The sequence below is a fragment of the Trachemys scripta genome, chromosome 16 (assembly GCF_013100865.1).
Source record: "Trachemys scripta elegans isolate TJP31775 chromosome 16, CAS_Tse_1.0, whole genome shotgun sequence".
In the NCBI taxonomy this organism is placed as follows: Eukaryota; Metazoa; Chordata; order Testudines; family Emydidae; genus Trachemys; species Trachemys scripta.
Genome location: NC_048313.1, coordinates 17,760,637 through 17,782,701, shown reverse-complemented (window position 1 = coordinate 17,782,701; position 22,065 = coordinate 17,760,637). Strand labels below are relative to the sequence as shown.

The window sequence follows — 22,065 nt, the reverse complement described above, 5'->3', positions numbered from 1 at the left end:
GCCCCCCTTCCTCCCCCCCCCCCCTGATGCCCCCCTCCCCTTCCGCGGCCCCCCCCCCCCCCCCCCCCCCCCCCCCCGTGATCTCAAACGTGTTTGTGTGGCAGAGTCTCCATCCTGCTTCTCCTCCCAGGTGAAACTGACAACATTCCTACCGGGCCATCTGCTTCAGCACTTGCCCTTGGAACCACCTGTTTGAACTCCACCCCAGCAGCGGAACAGCCTGGGCTCTCCGCGCTCCCCCCGGTAGCTGCCACCCTTACCCTGCCCCGAAGAGACGGCTTTCTCTGGATCAGTCATCCTCCACGACTGGTTACGTTTCCTCTTTCGGCATGCAACCATTTTATAAACCAGCACCCAGCTTAGAGTCTCCTGCTCATCAGTAGCTTTGTCCTGGCCCCCCCTTACTGCCTTCCAGCACTGCATCACCTGCCCGTTATGGGCTTGATGGAATCCAGTCTTTTTTTTTTTTTTTTTTTTTTTTTTAAACGTGCTGAATGTTTACTGGGCCATTCTGTGACCCATTGCCTGTAACTGACACTACAGTCCCTGTGCTGGGCTGTGGCAAACCCTTCTGGGAGCTCCCTCTTTGGACCTGGGCTACTCCAATGGACTTGATCTTCTCTGTGGAAGTCTGAACGTTGGATGGTAAAGACTGGTAACCTGGTGGAGATGTGGGGGAGGGGGGATGCCACCTGTTTCCTAATCATGTCAATGTTTTCTGTTTTAATTGCACAGGAAGTGGAGTGGGGATGGGGAGGACCAAGAACATGATCCACACGCTCGCCTAAAAAAAACTTCCTGCCACCCAGTCACTTAATAGCAACCCTCTGTCCTGGCTCAGTCTAAACTGGAGGGCGAGAGGTTTGCATGCAATGGAATTGCAGCCTTGGGTGACTGGGTGGGCAGCAGCTATTTCAGTCCTTGGAAGAAACTGGCCCTTTCCCTACTAGGGCTGTCTGTGAATTCAGCAGAGATTGCAAAGGTGCAATATGTTGGTGGCAGAGAAGGTGCTGTGCTCTGGGCTTGCATCCCAGTCTGGTGCAGGGAGGCACATAATTATCATTCTAATAAGCCACAGCATTTCCCCCCGACTCAGGGGGAAAGACTCAATCTTCTCAAAACTGCCACCATTTCTGTCCCAACAGCCCATCAACCCTGCCTTCCAGGCAGGTAGCAAAAGCACTTTTCTCCCTAACCTTAGAGGCATCTTTCCTTCTGTGATAAAAAGCTGGTACAGACCCCTTCCCGAGTCCCCTCAGTCTCCTGGCCCAAGGAGAACACATCCAGGACCCAGTTGTATTTCTCTGCACTATACTTTCTAAAGGGCCAGGACCCAGCACGACTGCAGCACTAAACTTCTGCGGAGAGCAGAAATACCTTTCCCGTCTCTTTCAGACGCGTGGAGCCTGCTAGGCTGCTGCAACAATCTCGTCCATTTCACTCTCGTCCATTACAGATTTCTTAAGATTCTTGTTTCCCCTCCCATAGTAAGTAGCTACAGCCCTTATTTGTGCGGGAAGGATACGAAGTAGTCGATGGTGGGTTGACTACATGTTAACACCTTGCTGGATCTCTAGGGTGAACAAGGCTCGTGAGCCCACTGGGTTTTGGTGACTGGGATTTAAGATCCACTGGCTGCCTGACTTCGTCCTGGCACCGTGAGCAGTTAGAAGTGAAGGTTGTGTTCAGCAAACTAGCCTTTCCTCTATGGTTTAGACTGTGAACCTCCTCTGGCCTCAGTGTCCATGTCTCCTTAAACATCGCCTGTCTGCTGGGGCTATGACCACAACCCCATCACCATGACTGTGAGAAATGGACAAGAACAGCTCACACTGGTGCAGGTGCTGATGTTTCTTCTCTCCCCGGTTTGTTACCGGAGGGGAGGCATAAATGAAATCACTAAATTATCTATTTCCAAATTCCACACTCTGAGCTATAAAGTTGGGTGCTGTAGAAAAGGTGGGGCTGTCTGGCCCACCCCCAGGGCAGCTGTCCTTTCAAAAGTGGGTCCCTTGCACTTGGTGCTGCCACAGCCGGGCAGCTCCTGTAGACAGCCCAAACGCCCTCCCCCCGTTTTTGTTGCCTTAATTCCACAGCCAGTCCCCTTCCTCTGGGACAGCAAGACACGAAGGCTTTAAAAGTCATTCGTGCAGTAGGACAGCAGTGGAGCTTCTTACGCTACTGAGCGCTTTAAGCTTCATCCCTTGGCCAAACTGTAACCAGCAGAACGTGCACTCGAGACTGGAATTAACGGTTCACATCTTTCCTAGCAGATCCCTTTGAAGCATTTAGCAAGGAGAATTCTCTTCTCCTCCCCTCCCTCGCCCCCCCCCCCAAAAAACATTCCAAGATGGTGCTGCCAATGAGTAGGAAGAGGGTAGTTGAACCCACAGGTAAAGACAAAAGCTCTCTCTCCCGCCCACCCCCAAAATCCCCCATGGAATAATCGTCACCTGGGCCAGTAGGACAACTCCCTTCACTTCACACAGTTAGCTGACCTGGCTGTGTGTGTGGATCAGGTGTTGAATAACTGTGGATTGGCCATTTGCCAGACTGACTCCTCCATGTATCTGTAAGGGCTTTGGGCATGCCGTCTGCTCCTATGAGAAACAGGGCAGCTCTCCTCTGTGAGGGAAAGAGAGTGAGTGGTTCTGCCTGGTGACATTTAATAGGTAAAATCTTTGATACTAAAGTTCCCTTCTTGATTTGCATCCAAGCCCTTCACTGCTATAGAAGCAACTGAATCTAGGCTGGGCCTTCTGGTGATGTGGAAAGACACAAAATGACCAGAGGCTGGACTGCTTTAAATGAAATTACAGAAGAATCCTAGGGCAGCAGTTAGGATGGGGGCTCTCACACTAAGCAAAGAACTAATAGGATTTAATCTATTTTTACAGAGGTAACATGAACATGCATTTTGGCCTTTTCCCTCCCCCCTTCCCCACACACACTTTGTAACACTAATGCTGGTACCGCACTGTGTCGTCTCCTCTTCTGTTAGCCGTGTAGTAAACCCAACAGCCCATCTCACTTCTGGTGCTACTGAGCTGTTGCCTGTTCCCGTTCTGAGACATTTTGGTTCTAGCCCCTGCTCCTCTTCCTATTGAAATAGTGACTTCGGTCTCCTTTCACACCCTGTATCCAGGTGGAATTTTCAATGTGAATCCAAAGCTTGTCAGGTCCTCTGCATTTTTTTTTTTTTGACCTTTTAGGTTCTTTTCATTGTGATAATGCTGTATTTAAAGAGAATATTTAAGTGTAAAAATAAATAAATGCTCAAACTTGCATCGTGGGCCTTGTGTTCTCCTCGCAAAGGGGATAAAAGCATATGGTTTAAGCTAGTTGGGGTGAGGCTACCCCTGAGCCACTGGGTAGGGACTCCTGCTGAGGCCTGTTTGACCCTAATTCAAGCAGATTAGAGAAGTGAAGTAACCATTGCACACCTCTAGGAAGCGCCGTGTGGTCTGTCTATGCTGAAGGCCTGCTAATATTTCCAGCTAGACAAACAAAGGCTGTTTACTCAGACTGCAGCTTAATATCCTCTGGTTTATTAATGGGACATAGAATAGTGGGGCTTTAACAGCTCGCTTGCTCCTATGGGTCATCCTCGACATGTCGTCATGCTGCTTTAAAAACTGAGCGCAGGGCTCCAGTCCCACCTCTCTTAATCAGAGTTACAGGTGCTGGGAGACTAATTGGACGAATTGTAAAAATGCACCAGAGACCTTTCCTTAGCTGTTGTCTTTAATGGAATATTTATATAAGGGTACCACAGATTTAAGACGGACATTTCATGCATTTTTACTGCCATAAATAACTTATGACACTAGTTATAAGTAACTTTTAAAAAAATCCCTTAAACTCAACGTGCCGCCTCTGCCACGAGACATTCAGGTGCACAGCGGTGGAGCTCCAGTTGACCAAACTTCTGGCTCCCAAATCCTCTCACTGAGCAGAAAGTTCAAGTCTAAAAACTGATTAGGCAGAACTTTAAATCGCTTCATTGACCAAATGAAGCTGAGCCCGTTAACGGGCAAGTGCTGTTTAGCATTTATTTCTATGGCAGCAGGCTCTAGGCCAGCATTTTCAGAGTGGGGCATCTATACAAAGTGGTCTGAGCCTCAGAGGGGCTCAACGCCCACAGCTCCTGCAGCTTCCCCTGAAATCAGTAGAGGCTCGGAAACTGAAAATCAGGCTAAGTGACTGAGTGGCCAAGTTTGAAAGTGGTGACCTGGCCTGCATCTTTCCAGCAGTCAGCTAGGGCAGAGAAGAACAGTCACAATTTAAGCATTAACAGGGCGCTGCTGTGAACTAAAAAGACAACTGAACAAACACAGGGATCCTCAACATTAAGGCATATCACTGGCCGAAGGGGCAAGGTCACTTATAAAGCCCCTGGCAACTAGGGTGCTCCACCCACAGCCCCTCCTAGTAAAAGTCACCTTATTCCTAAAACAACACAGTAAATAAAGTCATAACAACTTAACAGGAACAACAACAAAGAGCACTGCTCCGGCCTGGTGTCTTGTCACAGGTCCTGGAGCAACAAGGAACCGAGCTAGGTAATCCCCACTGCTCTATGTTACCAGTGGGAGCCTCCCAGGGGAAGAGTAGCGCTCTCCGCTGGACAGGATTACATTTAAAGTGCCACCGTTTGAGGCTATAAAAGCACAGCCCGGGCTCCTGGCTGTGTCCCAGCGTGGTCTCACTTGGAAAATGACAGGGAAGAGCATGGGAGTCTGCGTGGCTCAGAATTGCAGGGTCGGTCCCACCCCCAGCAAGGGCCAATCTTACACATTCAAAAACCATGGAATCTACCACCCAGGGAGGGGGAGCTACAGCAGGTTCTTGCTCTGGGGACTTGACGGTGTGGCTAAGGTAAATATGTTTGCAGCACTCCGCTCTGGCAGGGCTGAGGAAGGGTTTTACTCTTCGATGCTGCACTGTTTAGAGCTAGATCAGCAGGCAAAAAGCAAGGTGTTTCTCACTAAAGTCCAGCCCTCGTCCTGCAATGCGAGCAAAAAAAACTACCCTGCTGCGACCACCAGCACTGGAAAGAGGTTGACTGTTGACGTCGGTGCCTGTGCCGTCACTCCTTGGCCCCGAGGTAGTTGGTGGACAGTAAGACCATGCTATGCGCCAGGAGCGAGACCTCCACATCTGAAAACACAGAGTCACGTTTATCGGACCCCTCCAGAGCCAGCTCTCAGGAGGCCCCAGCTTGAGTGTGCAGGCACCCCCCGTCCCTAGCAGAAGGCATTTCCAGAGATGAGAGGAAATGGTAGCAGGTGCCAGCTAAAGTACCCAGCCATTTTATCCTTGGTTTACCGCTAGGGCTCACTGGATGGCTGACCGACTGGCAGTGGTGGGACGCAGCAGCAGCAGCGTAGCTCACATTTCACCCAGGCCCCTGTGCCAGGTGCTCTGTCCCTCTCTACCACAGCACCATCAAGAAGGTCTGAATACAAGTTTTCCTGACATGCGGCTCTAGGCTGTACACCTGTTGTGTAATGAACCCTACTACACCCATGAACAATGCAGGGGCTGGAAGGTCAGCCTCCTGTTTCACCAGCACTGTCTGGGCTGGGACAAATCCCTAGTTGGCTCTTGCATCAAATCCTCTTAAGAGGCAGGGGTAACATCTACCCACTGCAGTGATCACCAACCTGCAGCCAGGACAATCCTCCTCCCCACCCACCCACAGGAAACAGTCTGTCCCCATCCCACACATTTAGAACAGTGCTTGAGGCTTGCTGGGAAGAAAGCAGCAGCATGTTTGACAAAAGCAAGAGTTGCCTACACCTGCACTGGCCCGTCTAAAGGGAAACGCTAGCCCCAGGAGAGAACTGCAGCCTCCACCATGGCATCCGGGCCACAGATTTATGCCAGGGACTCCACAGGTTTGCCCTGTAAATCTACAGCAAGACCAGCTGCCCGCACTCATGTTACGCTTTTCTGTGCCATTCTTTGAGTGGCCATCGTGCCAGATGCTAGACAGCTTGGCCAAGCCCCTTTGGACACGGTAGCTCAGTTTCGCCCTGAAGAGAAGCTCAGTGTCACCATGCTACAGAGTCCTAAACCCTTTGCCTCGTTCCTCGAGGCTTTAAAATTCCAGCTCTGCTCCCCAGAAACCTGACAGGTTGTGAGGGAGGAGTTGGCAGCAGGTAACTGGGATTGGCAAACTCCACCTGCAGGATACCGATCAGGGGCCAGCAAGAATCAAATGATTCTGGAAGAAAAGCTGTTCATTTGTTCGCACAGATTTCATGGGTTGAGATACTCTCCTTCCTCATCTGAGGAAGGGAGAGGATCTCTGGCCAGCAGTCATGTGTCAGAATTTAGTATTTTAACTAAAGCCACCAGTGACATTTGGGGCAGGCATGGGGGAGGGGAAATATCAATCTCGCTCTTGGAAGCCAGGGCAGAGGCCAGCTCCTCTCCAGCTAGTTGTGAGAAGAGAAAGTGAGAGGTGAGAAGCTGTACCAAGTGGGCTGAGCCTAACCCATTAACAGTGGGGGATGCAGTTCCCCCAGGGAGACAGCCTCAGAACATACTCCATTTAGACTGCCGGGTTTTTAGGTTAGAGACTGCAGTGCTTTCAGCCACGTGCTCCATCACCGCTCAGCCTCCCTAGCACACATCACGGCCAAATACCCCCAGAAGCTGCAGCTAATGCACTGGCCTGACCCAGCTGAAGCTGTCTGAATGTTTATGTCTCTTCATATACTGAGAAACTCTTCTTTGAACGTCTGTTCCTCTTCCCCATGTACCTGCACTCAACGCTGCCAGGATTGCAATACTACGATCTGCCTCTGAGGGTCCTGCAGCATGAACTCTCTCTCAAGCCCAAGGATTTCACTGGGGTCCCAAGACCATAACCTTACGGAAGGACCCCGTGCTCAAGACGCAAACAGACCAGCCAGAACTCGGGTTCAAGGTCTCACCTAGAAGTAACTGGCTCAGAACTCAACTTATCCACCTCCAAATGCGGAATGTGAACCTGTGGCTGCAGGGAACCTAGGAATTCAGAGCTGAGGTTTGGACCCATTATGCCCACCCCACCCTATTGTGGGCACCTGGAGGGCTGCCATTCAGAAAGCCCCGAATCTCCATTTGTTTTGAAATGTATAAGCCTGTGTGGCACGGAACTGCAGCTTTGATTTTCACGCTCTCAGGTGCCTTGCTTGAGGGCAGCCCTACGGGAAGACAGACAACCAGCCAAAGGAAGGCCAGCTTGCTGCGCTCTACCAGTCTTACCTTTCAGCTCACAGGAGAGCTGCACCCATTGCTTCAGCCAGTTTTGGCACTCGGATGGGCTGAGGTGGGTGGAGTTCAGGCCGCGGATATAACAAGCCTAACGACCACAGGAGAGAAAAGCAAGTGTCACGGCAGGCGCGTGCAGACAGATGAGCTTTCGTTTCAGTGGGTATCACTGGATGCAAGTGGCCAGAATCTGGACTGAGACTCCCACGAAGGGCAGCCCAGGAAAGAGGGGACAAAAGTGGCTTTAAACCATGGGCTGCCCTGGTCCCCTGTGTAAGTTAGAGCAGCCCCATGGCTGCTCCACAGCCTAGAATCACCAGAGTACTCCATCTGCTTCCCTTCTACTCCCAGCCTGCCCCTACACTGGAGAGTGAGGGGCAGGAATAGCACAGGGCCACGTAACCCAGCTCTGCTCTGGCCCTCCACTAGGATTTCCCCAGTGCCTGCTTTATACTCCCTCTATTCTGCTGGAAGTGAAGCTCAAACATTTACATTAAGGCAATCTCTTGAGCAGGAAGGCCTGCAACTCTAGACCCCTTTGAAGTGTATTCAGAGCACTAGTCAATTTCAGAGGCAATACACTGGTGTTACTCCCATGTCCCTTGTACACTAAATCTCTTCTGAAGCCTGACTCCCTGCTCGGAAGTGTATTCACAACGCATATGGTTTATTTCTGATGGGAAGAAATAGGCTTAATTCTCTGGCTCAGTTACTTTTTGGGGGCATTTGGATAAATCCAGCTTTAAATGGACCAAAACACCATGTAGTTTCTCTAGTGCAGTTGCTTCACACACGAGATGGCATAGGAGACGCTTCCCCCTCAAGGGAAACATGTATAAGCCCGCCCCTCACCTCCAGTCCCTGCCCACTCCCTCTGCTGAGGAAGGCTTATCTGTGGGGCCCAAGCATGGCATAACTAGCCTCCCCCATACATACACTTCAAGCAGGGAAACCCACTGATTCATGCATTTCTTCTTGGCTCGTGGCGCATCTCTAGAGCTGAGTGATTTAAACTCAGTGACCCAGCACTGGCTAAGCAGCAGAACAAACAGGGCCTGACCCTGCAATCCTTGTTTGACTTCAACGGGCATTTTGTCTGAGTGCAGGATCAAGCCCCAAGTTATCGGCAGAATAGTATTTCTTTGACGTAGACAGAACAGGAGAAACAGTGACTGGTTCATCACACAGCAAGTCATATTCCACCTCAGAGACGCTGTCACACAAGGCTTTTTGCTAACGAGTGAGAGGAGGAAAAAAACCCAGCAGTATCTAGTTCTCCCCAGCAGGATTCTGGGAGTCTCAGATTTTTTTAAGCTAGCCAGCACAAGGTGAAAGGGGACTCAGTCTTACCATTTTCACTTCTTCTTCAGATAGTTCGCTCACTCCCAGCTTCCGCATGGCTCGGTCTAGATGCTGTAGCTCCAACATATGGCTCCGCAGCCGGTATCTCAGGAAGATGATCGGCAAGTGAGGAGTCAGGAACAGGACCCGGCTCAAGGCTTTCTGTAGCAGGGAGTGAAAAGCAGGGCAAGGAAAATCTGTGACGTCTCAAGGAAACTTGCTAAGATTCAAGGAGGGTGGAACAGCCTCACCAAGGAGGCAATATGGGCTAGTGGGCAAGCTCGGAGAACCCTGGGATCTAATCCAGGCTGAGCTATCGGCGATGATCGTCCCTGACGGGTTCAGACAGAGGTGAGGTTAGCCTTGGCTAAGAGCATCTCCCTTGACCAAGCCTTTCAGCCTCACAGCAGTGCTGAGAAGGCCTTCAGCAAGCAGTGGGCAGAGGGCGTCGTGAAACAGCAGCCGGCTACTTTGTGACAATTCAGAGTTCAACAAGCTGCCTCCATCCTCTGTGCTCAGCTGTATGTACAATTCCAGCTATCTCCTCAACCACCAGCACAGACAGCCTCTGCGGGGAGAGGCACTTACCACTTGCCAAATGCGCAGCCTTTGCAGGCCCAGGGGATGTCCTGCAAACAAGCTTCTCACGGCCAGGAGTTTCGCCACCTCTGGATGGGAACCGCTCTGCACCTTGGAGAGCCAAAGATTTTTTTGCTCATGATACTTCCCATGGACAGATGATTCGTCTGACCCCAGCTACTGACGACTTAGCAGGACCCCTGGAAATCCATCTGTGCCCAAAGGGTAAGTCGCTGACCTTGTTCTCTCAGCATTTCTAATGGTGGCATTGGCATGCTGTGTGCTGCCATATTACTCTCAGCCTACAGCAAAGCAGAAATGCCTCTCTGCTTGGATGGTCTCCATTGAATTGCTTTGGACCAGCTACTCTGGGTGACCACACCTGGGGGTTTCTCTCCAAGCCAATGCAACCTGGGCACTTTTCTGCTTGTCGTAAGAGGGTTTCACTTCTTCCACCTCCCAAACGGGGTTCCTACCTACCTATTAGCACAAGGGCAGCCTTTCTGCCTCTTAAGGACCTGCGGATTCATCTCTGTAACTGCCTCGGGCGGAACAGATCTAGACGGTTTCCTTTTTGTGGGGTTAGAGCAATGAAAATTCAGAGGGATTTGTCTGCCCATGGACAGCAAATGAAGCCAAGGAAGCTTGGAGGGCAAGAAATGAGGGGCCAGTCCTTCTTGAAAAGGACTTGGGACTTAGGATGACCCACAAACGTAGGCTCAATCCCCAGAGTCAGAATCTTAGACCCACTGGATGGGACTCCTATTCTAGCAGACAAACTCAATGTTTCAGACATAAAAATCCCTCCAAAACTACGGGCCAAATCCTCCACTGACCCCAGTGGGGTTACACAGAGTGTGGTTCAAGGCACAATTTGATCCCATGTGCCAACCAGGTTAACTCAGCAGCCAGCAAGGCTATAAGCGAATGATGAGACGCAGCTGACCCTACGGTGTTCCAGAAGAGGCGTCCCCATGGGGGCAAAGAGGCCCTGTGTTCCTTACCTTGGTGCAGAGCTCTTGCATCTGGTCTCGGAGCTGCTGATCAGCTACAAAACGAGTCACGTGCTCTAAGCCATCAATGATTTCTGGGTACACCTCTCTCCGCATACCATGATAAATGTTCAGAAACTCAAGCTGCTGCTTTGGGGTCCAGAAGTGGCGTATCAACAGTTGCCTTGGGAACAAGTACCTTGGAAAGAAAAGGTCACCCCGAGATGACTCACTGAGCTTCACAAGCAGGGACACTGCAGATACACAAAATCCAACACTCGGCAGTCACAGGCCAGGGTCGTGGCCTAGCAATTGTGCCTTGCCCTGTCAAACCGGAGACACGCTGGGAGTGTTCTGGGACCTGCCCCATGGCTACTGCTCTGCCTCTGATGTGGCAAACCGGGGCTTGATTCCCAGTTCCTTCTGTCCAGATCTGGGAGCTCCATAAGATACCAGATAAATAATCTGTCAGTCATTTGGCTGTATCTTTTAACCCACAGAGCACAACATAGTCTAGCCAGGACTGTGCAAGGAGCTGGGAGGGTTAGATAGCAGGAGGGGCAGTCCAGGTGCTTAGGGGTGGAGGGTAGCATCCGAGAAGGGAACTGGATCACTTATCTGGGTGGGGTAGTTAGGAAAGAAATCAGACGGTATGGACACGTGTGAGGAGGCCACTTTTACAGTCTAGTGTCCACTAGACTGTTTACTGACAACATACTCAGATGCTAAAGAGATGAGCACCATGTAAATGCCAATAAAGTTTGCACTGTTCTTAGGGTTAGAAAGAAGGAACTAATGGTGTGGGGAGGTACCTAGAATGCAGCAGAAATCTCCCCAGACAAACTCAATGCTGTTTGGTTTGTTCATCTGGATTTCTTTTTTGCTACAAGGGGGCCAGAACATGTACTAATGTAGTGAGAGATCCAAGGCACTGGATTTTTACAGTGGTTAGTACAGAAATGGGAACGTTTCAGCTATACAGAGGCAGAAATCAGTTTAGATTACATCTAGTTCATGATGTCTAGGTGATGAGTCGTCTGCAGACAAACAAGTAGTTAATGATTCTTCCCACTTGCGCTTACTCAATTTAGACAACTGAAAAACTACATCAGGAGAAAAAAATCATTTTTCATGAATATGAGTATAGCTTTAACTGCTGCAAAAAAAAGCCTCCAGAGGAACAAAGACAGCTGTTCTGTAGCAAACCCTCTCATCAGACAGCCAGGAATAGTACAAGTGTCAGCTGAGAGACAAGAGAAGAAAGGAGCCCAAAGAGAAAGATCAGCTCCACTGACTAATCGCTTCAGTTACCATCTGAGCCTCTGCATGGCGACTGTTCAGGGTAAGGACTTGGCAACAGGATGTTCAACAACGTTTTAAAGGCTCGGTAAAGGACATACTTACATCAGCAAAAAGATCAAGTAGTTGGCAAAAGGTGGAAGGGAGAGAAGCCCAATAGGAATGGCCTTGATCAGGTCCCTGCGAAACTGACCAAAAATTAAAACAATACAGTTATGACCTGATAGCAAATTACAGCAATGCAACTGAAAACTGATTGACAGACTGTCTCAGATCGGCCAGCAGCATTCTAACCCTGCTCTCAATAAGAAATGCTCTGTAAGTGGCAGGAACATTATAGGCCAGAGCAAACTACCAGGCTGCCTTGGGTTAAGTACCCAACTTCGTAAAGCCACCATGATATTGGGGGTGGGGGGGTTAAAGTGTGTATATTGACCCTCCCTTCACAGAAAGAATAGAGATTCTACCCAGGCACAAGAGCAGATCCACTCTCTAAAAGCAGGGCATTCTCTCTGTCATGGAACCACAAGAGGTGTAAGTCACTAAACAAGGTTACCAGTTGCGTGGGACAGTGTAGTAAAATGCTTGATTGTTTCTGAGAAATTCAGTGCAACTTACAGATACCAGAGTAAGAAACAGAAACCTGAAAGGTGGCTCTCACCTGTCTTAGTCTTTCCATCTCCCTGTACGGAAGCTGATGAAAATCGATCTTTTTAAGAGACATGTTTAACTTTATTCTTCTTATTTCTTTTGCTTCCGAAAACAATGTCTGACATCCTGTACAGAATACAGATGTTACCTTCAGGCCTGGAGCTGTGCTTTGCCCCAGAGATCCCTTGACAATGTCCTTCGCAATCCCTTACATCCGTATTTAGTTTGGCTACTGAGCGGCAGAGTGCAATACAACACAACTTGATGCGTTGTATATTGTCTCCTATAGGCTGTGCTCCACACACAATTATTCAGGGAATAGAAGAGTCAGACTGAAACAAGAATAGAGGCTGGAATATGTAGAATCTAACCCAAGCCATCAAAATGTCAGCAGCTCTTCCAACTGTTGCAGCCATGTGCAGAATGCGAGAGCAGTTTACCTGACTGAACCAAAACCTTTAGTAGCACAGTCTGCAGACTGGAGTAGCCCATCAGGCTGTATTACAGGATTTTTTGGAGGGAGTGTGTGTGTGTGTGTGTGTGTGTGTGTGTGTGTGTAGGGAGAGCAGTTATACACAATTACCTGCTTCCTCAGTACACACAACATTTAGACTTCAAATCAAAACAGGAAATGCCAGAGCAGATCAAACCAATGGTCTATCCAATCTGGTCTCCTGTTCCTGAGTCGGCTGGGGGCAGATGTTTCAGAGGAAGGTATAAAACCCACAGAGTGGACACTTCTGCATTAAGGATCTATGCATCCAAGAAGTTTCTTCCTCTGTTCTTAAACATGAGGGCTAATATCCCTTACGGGCAAGATTTTTCAAAAATGACGAAGAATCTATGTCCCTTCGTCCCTTTGAAAAGCCCACCCTGTACACTCATCCTAGATCAGTAGGCATTCATTATCTATCCAAAGGGGGGAGGGATAGCTCAGTGGTTCGACCATTGGCCTGCTAAACCCAGGATTGTGAGCTCAATCCTTGAGGAGGCCACTTAGGGATCTGGGGCAAAAAATCAGTACTTGGTCCTGTTAGTGAAGGCAGGGGGCTAGACTTGATGACCTTTCAGGGTCCCTTCCAGTTCTATGAGATAGGTATATCTCCATCTATTATATAAAGGTTGAATTCTTTTTTCAGAATCCTACCAAGTTGTGGCCTTAGTCTATTATGGCAATGACTTATATGAGTGAATTATGCATTTTGCAATGGCATTCAAAGTATTACTTTTAAATCTGTTGCTTTTCAGGTACAGAGGCTGACCCCTTGGTCTTGTATGGAGAATAAATAAGCCTACCAAAGTTATCTTATCTGTCTATTATGTCAGCTTTTATCTGTCTGCTCTCTAAGTAATCTGAACCTTTTTACTCTTCCCCATATGGAATTGTCACTTTTGTTATCCATCACTGAATCCTTCTATTTCTGCTTTATCCTTTTAGTGATGGGGTGACTAAAACTGGATCTTTTTTCAAGGGGGCGGGGGGGCTCCTTATCACCTCTGACTTGGATATACAAGAGGTCTTTAAATCTCACAGTTAATATCTAGTCCCAGTAAGCCGATCCAGCCTTACAAACAACATATCATAGATAAGCCCAGAAGGAGACTATTGTGATCATCTTGTATAACACAAGCCACAGGATTTCCTTGAATTAACTCCTGTTTAAACTAGAGCACGTCTTTCACCAGCAATTTTTAAATCAAGATTGGATGTTTTGCTGAATCTAACACAACCCTCTGTAAATTGTTCCAATGTGGTTAATTACCCACACTGTTAAAAAGTGTGCCTTATTACCCATCTGAATTTGTCTAGCTTCAACTTCCGGTCACTGGCTCTACCTTGGATATTATTGCTACAAGGTTAAGAACAAATAGCAGTTTTCAAAGCAACATTGTCTGGCAGTTCAGACACAAAATTTAGGTTTTGTGAGAAAAGATTTTACAGAGCTTAATAGAAAAGTTTTCATGGGTTTAAGAAGTTTTTCAAATTTTTGTAAACATTTGTCTGCACGGTGTTAATTACCCAAACAGCTTGAACCCAGCTAGTCTATTTTCATTGTCCAAGCTGAATGAAATGCAATGCAAAAAAAAACCAAGACCCAGCATAAGTGATAAGTAAATGCTATGTTAAGGCTGAGACTCTGTCGATTGCTTAAGAGACTTGAAAAATTGGCTTTGAAAATCCCACCCTAAAAATTCTTTCATGTGCAAAAATCTGAGGATTATTCATAAGACACAGAAAAAAATAAGTGATTTTTAGTTTGACAGCATCCCTTTAGCCAACAAAAAATAGGCTAAAATTATTGAGCCTGCCTTTTGTATAATCAGTAAAAGAAACCAGTTCTCCCACTCAGAACCTACCTTTCATAAAAGTGGAATACAATACATAGAAGCGGGGGAATGTCCTTTCCAAAAAGCTCTCGTATTTCCCATTGGCATATTTGAATTGTGATATGACAGCAGCAAGGAGGGCTTTGGGGTTTGTCTTTGTAGAGAGGCAGCATGCTGGGTGCCTGCAACAAAGAGCAACTTGCAGAAAAATCTTATAGGAACCAAGTGATCTTTCCATACCCTGCACCGCGAGGCTGTAAAGAAGGAAGTACATGTACTCCAGCCAACCAGCCACGCCCTATAGGGATGTAGGGCTTGAGCTGAAGTGATTAGATTTGAGGCAAAGCCTGAGTAGCTGGGGGGGGGGAACCCACCACTCACAATGAGGAAGTTGGGACAAAACTGTACAGGGCTTTCATTTTTGAAGTGTGCCAGTAACAAAGATTCTGCAGGCCAAATTCCATTCTCAGATGCACCAGAACTGCCTTCAGAGTCTGTCTTGTTAAATTTGTGCACCTGAGGGCAGAATTTAGCCCAATAATCACATCTTCGTTAACAATTCCATTACCGATGCCAGAGCCAGAATGGAGTCCAACTCTTTTTTGTAGCGGTCTTGGCCTCTGCAGGGCCAATAGAAATAATCAGATTCTTCTGATTTACACTAGTGTGAGTGAGTGAGAGAAGAGTCAGATCCATTGTGTCTGAGATGGAAACTAAATAGTCTCCTAAGGAGATTATGTTACAAAAGGGTCTCATGAAGCTTCCGTAGCTCCCAGATGAGTTGGCTGAGGTACCCATCCCCACAAAATAGCCCTGAGCTAGCTAATGAACATCCAGCAGCAGGGAGAGGCATCCAAGCAAGAGGCAAAGTCACTTCCAAACCACCTGGAAAAAAACCTGACATGCAAAGATTCAGACAATATCAGCTGCCAAACCCTCCCCTCCCACCACAAGCCAACCTCCGGGGAAACAGGCACAGCTGGTGTGAAAAGGCAGGAGCACAGCTGACCTGGCAACAAGGATCTGCTACCACAGGTATAGCTGAGCTGACATGGGGGGGCTGTCAGCACAGAGGAGGAAGGAGCCAGTGGGCACAGCTGGCATGGGGGGGGGCAACAGAGGAGGAATGGTCAATAGGCACAGTTGGCACTAGGAGGTATGCGGGGAAAAAGAGGGGGAAGGAACTAACTGGCCCGGCTGGCAGGGGGCACAGAGGGGGAAGGGACCAATGGGCATGGGTGGCACGGGGGGGGCTGGGTGCAGAGGGGGAAGGGACCAATGGGCATGGGTGGCACGGGGGGGCTGGGTGCGGAGGGGGAAGGGCCCATGGACCCGGCTGGCACCAGGAAGCAGGGGGCACAGCTGAGCTGTCACTATGGAGACCGGCAGGAGGAGGGGGAAAGGCCAACGGATGCAGCTAGCACCGGGGGGGAGGGGCCAACGGCCACAGTGGGTACCGGGGGGGAGGGGTCAACGGCCACAGTGGGTACCGGGGGGGAGGGGCCAACGGCCACGGCTCCTGTCACGGGGGGGGGGGGGCGCGTGAGGAGGGACTAACGGCAGCGGGAGGTTGCGGCCCGCGCCCCCCCCGACACCCGGGAGCCGCACGCACCTCAGCGCTCTCCAGGCGGGGACCGGCTCGGGGACGCGCAGGACCCGGCGCAGGCCGTTGGCGGGGACGGTTACGGGCCCTACGCCCAGGAGCCCCCCATGCAGACCGCCCCGGCCACAGCCCAGCCTGGACAGCGCCATCTTGGCAACGGCGCTAAGGTCATCACTAAGGGACAAAGGGCAAAGGTTATCGCGCGGCTGGACTGGCGGCGGCGGAGGGGGGGAGCGGGGCGATGGGCAGGCCCGAGAGCTGATTGGCAGGAACCTCCGAAAAGGCGGGGCCTCCCCGACGACTCACACGTGACTATAGGCGGACGTGCTTCCGTGCAGGTGGAACACGTGACGATAGGCGGAAGTGAGAGTTGGGAGGGTAACTAGGGTCTAGGTCTGTCCCTGGGCAGGGAGCGGAGGCTGAGGCCTGGGGGTGAGTCCAGCCCCCCTTCCCCACCACAGAGAGGGCGGGAGTAGGAGGAAAGGTGAGGCAGGCCCCTCCTCAGGTATGAAACAGGAGCTGGGGCTGAGCCACCCCCCTGCCTCCCTCCCAGGAAGGTGAGCCAGGCCCTTCCCCAGCTGTGGGGTGGGGGTGATAGTGGTGAGGCAGGATGTGGTCTCAGCAGGGAGAGGGGTAAACAAGACGGGGGTGTGGGGGAATATAGCCAAGGAAGGCCTTGCTCCCCCCCCGCCGCCCCCACATCCTACACAGGAGGAGAAAGGGTGAGAGCAAGGCAGGCCCTTCCCTTGGCATGGGGATGGGTGAGGTATCCCCTCCCAAGACAGGAGAAACATGAGCCGACCCCCCCCATCCAGCATATGTGGGACCTGCTGCAGCAAATATTACCCCCGCTCAGTGAAGTGCCAATCGCTTTTATTCATGTGACCCTGGGGTGCATTTGGGAAGAACCAGTCCCTGCCAAAGGGGCAGTGATAGCCTCCTGCCTGCGCATGGATCAGGGTGCTCTGAACTCTCCTGTACCCTGGTTGCCACCCTGCATAACCAGCCATGCAATTTTGCCGATGCCCGACTGTGAGCACCTCAGGGCAGGGGCTGTCTCTTGAATGTTCTGGAAGATGCCCTGCACATGCTTCAAGCCCTGTGTAAACCCATTCCTATGGCTGCGGAGACCCAAGGCTTCTGTCCTCTTTGGACTTTGCCAGCACTTGTACAGCCAGCCACGCCAAGAGATACAACTCATGATTTATGCCTGTGCAGCCTGAGGCCACTAGGGGGGGTTAATCCTAGGAGGAACATGATGTCTTTCAGTGGCATCTTTACACTCCATTCCCTGCCTTCAAAAGATATGTTCTGTCACATCCACATAGGGTGACCAGACATCCCGACATTAGGGGCTTTGTCTTATGTATGCAACTATATCCACCCCACCAAAAAAAGTGTCTCAACTTTTCACACTTGCTATCTGGTCACCCTATGTCCACACAAGGGCATGAGACTTTCCCCTAGTGGAACTGGGTGTGATACTGTAAGAACTGCTGAACTAAATAAAATCTCCAGGAATTTCTGAGACATGCAAGAACTTCCCACTGTCTAACAATTTCCAACCCACCTGTCAAACTCTCTCTTCTCTGTTTCTCCATGAGTCCCTCTTCCTGTCCAATTGTGCCTGTCCCTCCCTCCCTCTTTCTCACACCCTTCCACCTTCCCTCGTTTCTGCCAGGACTCCTCAGTTACCTCAGCTCTCTTTAGATGTGATTTTCTTGTTCCCTAAAGTGCCAATAAAGGGAATGGCTAAATGAAGTGGTACAAGTGCCTCGCCTGTAGTTGATGCTATGCAAATAATAACTGCCCCTCTGCCATGTACATTGGCCAAACCGGACAGTCTCTATGCAAAAGAATTAATGGACACAAATCTGACATCAGGAATCATAATACTCAAAAACCAGTGGGAGAACACTTTAACCTGTCTGGCCATTCAATGACAGACCTGTGGGTGGCTATCTTACATCAGAAAAACTTCAAAAACAGACTCCAAGGAGAGACTGCTGAGCTGGAATTGATATGCAAACTAGACACAATCAACTCAGGATTGAACAAGGACTGGGAATGGCTGAGCCATTACAAACATTGAATCTATCTCCCCTTGTAAGTATTCTCACACTTCTTATCAAACTGTCTGTACTGGGCTAGCTTGATTATCACTTCAAAAGTTTTTTTTCTCTTACTTAATTGGCCTCTCAGAGTTGGTAAGACAACTCCCAACTGTTCATGCTCTCTGTATGTGTGTGTATATATATCTCTTCAATATTTATTCCACTCTGTATGCATCCGAAGAAGTGGGCTGTAGTCCACAAAAGCTTATGCTCTAATAAATTTGTTAGTCTCTAAGGTGCCACAAGTATTCCTGTTCTTTTTGCGGATACAGACTAACACGGCTGCTACTCTGAAACCCACCAAACTTATAAATGTCTTGATGGACAGCTCCTGCTTTTCTCAGATGGGGTAGATTGTGCTGTTCTTGTACAATATCGTTTGGCCTGTTGGCACTGTTTTCAGGAACAAACTCGGAAGCGGCATCATTGGAAGCATTTGGCTTTAATTCTTTTTGCATCATTGTTCTGGGATAGTCTTCTTAATATCAGTTAATTAGCACTTCAGTAGCATTTTGCTTTATTTTCAGTGAGCTTTACAGTCACTAAGCAATTCACAGACTTCTGGCAAAGTTAGAGCGTGTTCTCCCCCATTTTACAAGGCTGAGAGGGGAAATATCTTGTCTGTGGCCAGGGCTGGCTTTAGGCCGATTCACCCGATTCCCCGGAATTGGGGCCCGCGCCTTAGGCACCTTTTTATTTTTTTTTACTCAACCCGGTGGCGGTCTGCTCCAGGGTCTTTGGCGGCCCAGCTCCCTTGGCCAGAGCACCGACCGGAGCACGGCAAGCCCCGCAGCCCCGCTCCCCCGGCCAGAGCACTGGCTGGAGCGTGGCAAGCCCACGGCCCCGCTCTCCTGGCTGGAGCTCCAGCTGGAGCGCGGCAGCCCCACTACCCTGGCCAGAAACCCCGGCCCCGCTCCCCCAGCTGGAGAGCGGCAAGCCCCACGGCCCCGCTACCCTGGCTGGAGCACGGCAAGCCCTGCGGCCCCCCTCCCCTGGCTGGCAATCCGAAGTGCCGCCAAAGACTGGGAGCGCCGCCCGGTGAGTACAAGCCCCAGGAATCGGGCCCCGCACTTGCTAAAGCCGGCCCTGTCTGTGGTCACAGAAGAGAATCAATATCAGAGCCAGGTCTCACAGTTTCAGAGTAACTGCACCTGCATGGTCCACTCCAGGAACTCCCAATCAGGTCTCCAGCCATCACCTGTCTCTTGTCCCATTCCTTACTTATTCCGGGGGGTTTAAGGCTGTATTGCTCTCTGCCTTACGCTGTGATATCCCCGGCACATCAGGCTGCCTAGAGACCAGCACCTAGGCTTTGCTTTCTCTCCGAGTGTCATCACACAGCCCTTTCCAAGCAAGCACATTCATTCTTAAGGTAAAACCATTATAGAGAAAATATAAAAACCCAATAAAAGTTCCTAGATGCTAAAAGCTTACCAGAGGTCACCCATCAGTCTTCTGGAGATCAAAGTCCTTCCAACCCTTCCCCAGGGTTGCCCCAACCCGTGGACAGAAGGTCCTGTCTGTTTGCTGGATCAGAAAGAAGGCCCTGAGTCAGTTCAAGCTAATCTTTTTACAGAAAAAGCCCTTTATTTGTCTCCTAGTCTGTGGAAAACCCAGCTTGAGCCAGTGTATGAGAACTGATCCCTCTCTAGAGTTGTTTAGTCTCAGTGATTTACCTTAATCACCTCCCAGTGTTTTTAGCTCCTGGAAGAGGAGCTAAGGTTACTCGCCCCCATGAAGTAAAACACAATCAGACATCAACCATTCATAAATTGAATACAATGTGGTACATTCATCGATGGCTAAATTCAGTCTTTATGAAACTTTCAGATCAGCATTGATCCATGATACTTTGTATCGTATTTACCCAGTTGATGCCCTATCAGTGCTGCACGTACCGCGACGCAGCAATGCCAGTTCTGGTTCTAATCTGTCGGAAAAATGACCCAGTCAGAGCAGAGTCCAGCATGTCTCATGCATTTAATTGCCAGAGCGCTGCATAAAGTTCTACCAAATGGCTTTTTGATTTAGCTCCCCATATTGATAATATTTGTTATCAATGCCAATATTTGTCACAAGGTTCCTGGCTCCCTTTCCTATGCTCAAGCCACTAAACAATGATACCTGAAAGGCTTTACTGAAACTGAAGGATATTGGTTCAGTTTCTGTAATTTACAGCGGTTGTCACCTGTCACGGAGTGTGGGGGGACACAAGGCCCTGCACCCCCGGCTTCCTGCGATTCACCATGAGTCTCAGCCAGCCAGTAAAGCAGAAGGTTTATTTAGATGACAGGAACACAGTCCAAGACAGGTCTTGCAGGCACAGACAACAGGATCCCCCCCAGTTAGGTGCATCTTGGGGTCCCAGGGCACCACAGCCCCTTGGGGGGTCAGAACCCCGTCTGCCTCCCAGCCATTCCACCAGCCAGCTCTGAAACTCTCCCCAGCGACCCCTCCCACAGCCTTTGTTCAGTTTCCCGGGCAAAGGTGTCACCTGGCTTCTAACCCCTTCCTGGGTTCTCACGTTACATGCTCAGGTATCCTCCCTCAAGGCCAGTCTCCCATCCCCCAATGCAGACCATCCTAGCCACACTCCCCTGCCTTCCCAGCCAACATTCCCCACTCAGCATTCAAAGACCACAGTAAGAACAGTCCCAGTTCGTCACATCACCCTCTTCTCTCCAAAAATTATTCAGGGAAGACCGTTGGGTGCAATAGGAACATGCCCAACTATTGAGTAGGGGAAGTAAGAAAGGGAATGATCAATATTGCGTGACATTATCTGATTAAAATATGACCATGTAGATCATTGTTGCTGCCACGGTTATATAATTGCAACAAAACTTGTCCAAAGTATGTCAAGTACGGTGTCTATGGAAAGGTTATGATTAGCTGAATACGATTACGCTATTTGTATGCATGTATAATTTTTGTATCTGAAGTTATGAGTATTAACTCTGTACCTGTATTTCAAATGTTTGCTCCTGCGGAAACAGCAAGGTGTTTAGCCAGCACATTGTGAAGGAGCTATTCAAGTTGGATGGCCCATCAAAGAACACTTAACTCACAATGGACCACAGAAGATGCCTATCCACACATAATGGACTTAACTGTAGTATGGGATGGCTTCTGCTATGTGAAATCATGCATGGACAAGTGAGTTGCCCATGTGACTCCAAACACCATCTTATTACCTGTGATTTTCCACAAACTAGAACAATGAGTTTCCCCTTCACTTGGCAGAAGCTATAAAAAGCCCTGGAGACATCTCCACTTTGCCTCTTTCCTGCTCAAACCTCTGGACTATGGACTTATACTAATGGGAACATTCTAACCAAGGGACTGAGGACCTTCCAAGGATTTGGAAGCAACCAGAGACTTAACAAGCCAGCAGTTTATTCCATCACTGCTACAAGCCTGATCCAAGAACTTTGTATTCGATTCCTTTAGCCAATTTTAACTCTCACCTTTCTTTCTTTCTTTTTCTTTTTCTACATAAACCTTTAGATTTTAGATACTAAAGGATTGGCAACAGCATGATTTGTGGGCAAGATCTGATTTATATATTGACCTGGGTATGTGGCTGGTCCTTTGGGATCAGAAGAATCCTTTTGTTTGATTAAATTGTTTTTAAATAACCACTCATCATTAAGTCTAGTGTTTTTGGTGGTGATACAAGCACTGGAATGCCTAAGGAGACTGCTTCTTGTTAGCCAGTGTGGTGAAACAGTTTAATTTCGTTGCTGGTTTGGTATATCTTATGGGAGAATAACCACCAGTTTTGGGGTGTGCTTGCCCTATTTCTCAGCAGTTTGTCCCAGATTGGTATTCTCAGTTGTAACCCATGGAGGCACGGTGATCCCATCCTTTCAGAAGGCCCGGTGGCTGCTTCATA

The 22,065-nt window shown here is 49.3% G+C and overlaps 1 protein-coding gene across 1 annotated transcript; it reads right to left on the bottom strand.

Moving 5' to 3' along the window:
- Positions 1 to 3,726: 3,726 nt before the first annotated feature.
- Positions 3,727 to 16,324, bottom strand: LETMD1 (LETM1 domain containing 1). Its single transcript, XM_034792589.1, has 9 exons — positions 16,066 to 16,324; positions 14,484 to 14,635; positions 12,136 to 12,251; positions 11,580 to 11,662; positions 10,188 to 10,374; positions 9,193 to 9,294; positions 8,614 to 8,766; positions 7,258 to 7,354; positions 3,727 to 5,160 (listed from the first exon to the last, which is right to left on the bottom strand). Exons 1-9 carry the CDS (start codon positions 16,203 to 16,205, stop codon positions 5,090 to 5,092), a joined length of 1,101 nt encoding a protein of 366 aa, XP_034648480.1. The 5' UTR covers positions 16,206 to 16,324; the 3' UTR covers positions 3,727 to 5,089.
- Positions 16,325 to 22,065: the final 5,741 nt, after the last annotated feature.

What these genes read in the sequence shown, in the direction of transcription:
- LETMD1 (XM_034792589.1), bottom strand. Translation starts at nt 16,205, where the DNA reads ATGGCGCTGTCCAGGCTGGGCTGTGGCCGGGGCGGTCTGCATGGGGGG. An exon ending in AGATGGAAAGACTAAGACAG is followed by an intron (nt 11,663 to 12,135) that starts GTGAGAGCCACC and finishes ATTTTTGGTCAG; the next exon opens with TTTCGCAGGGACCTGATCAA. An exon ending in GCTCTCCTGTGAGCTGAAAG is followed by an intron (nt 5,161 to 7,257) that starts GTAAGACTGGTA and finishes CTGTGTTTTCAG; the next exon opens with ATGTGGAGGTCTCGCTCCTG.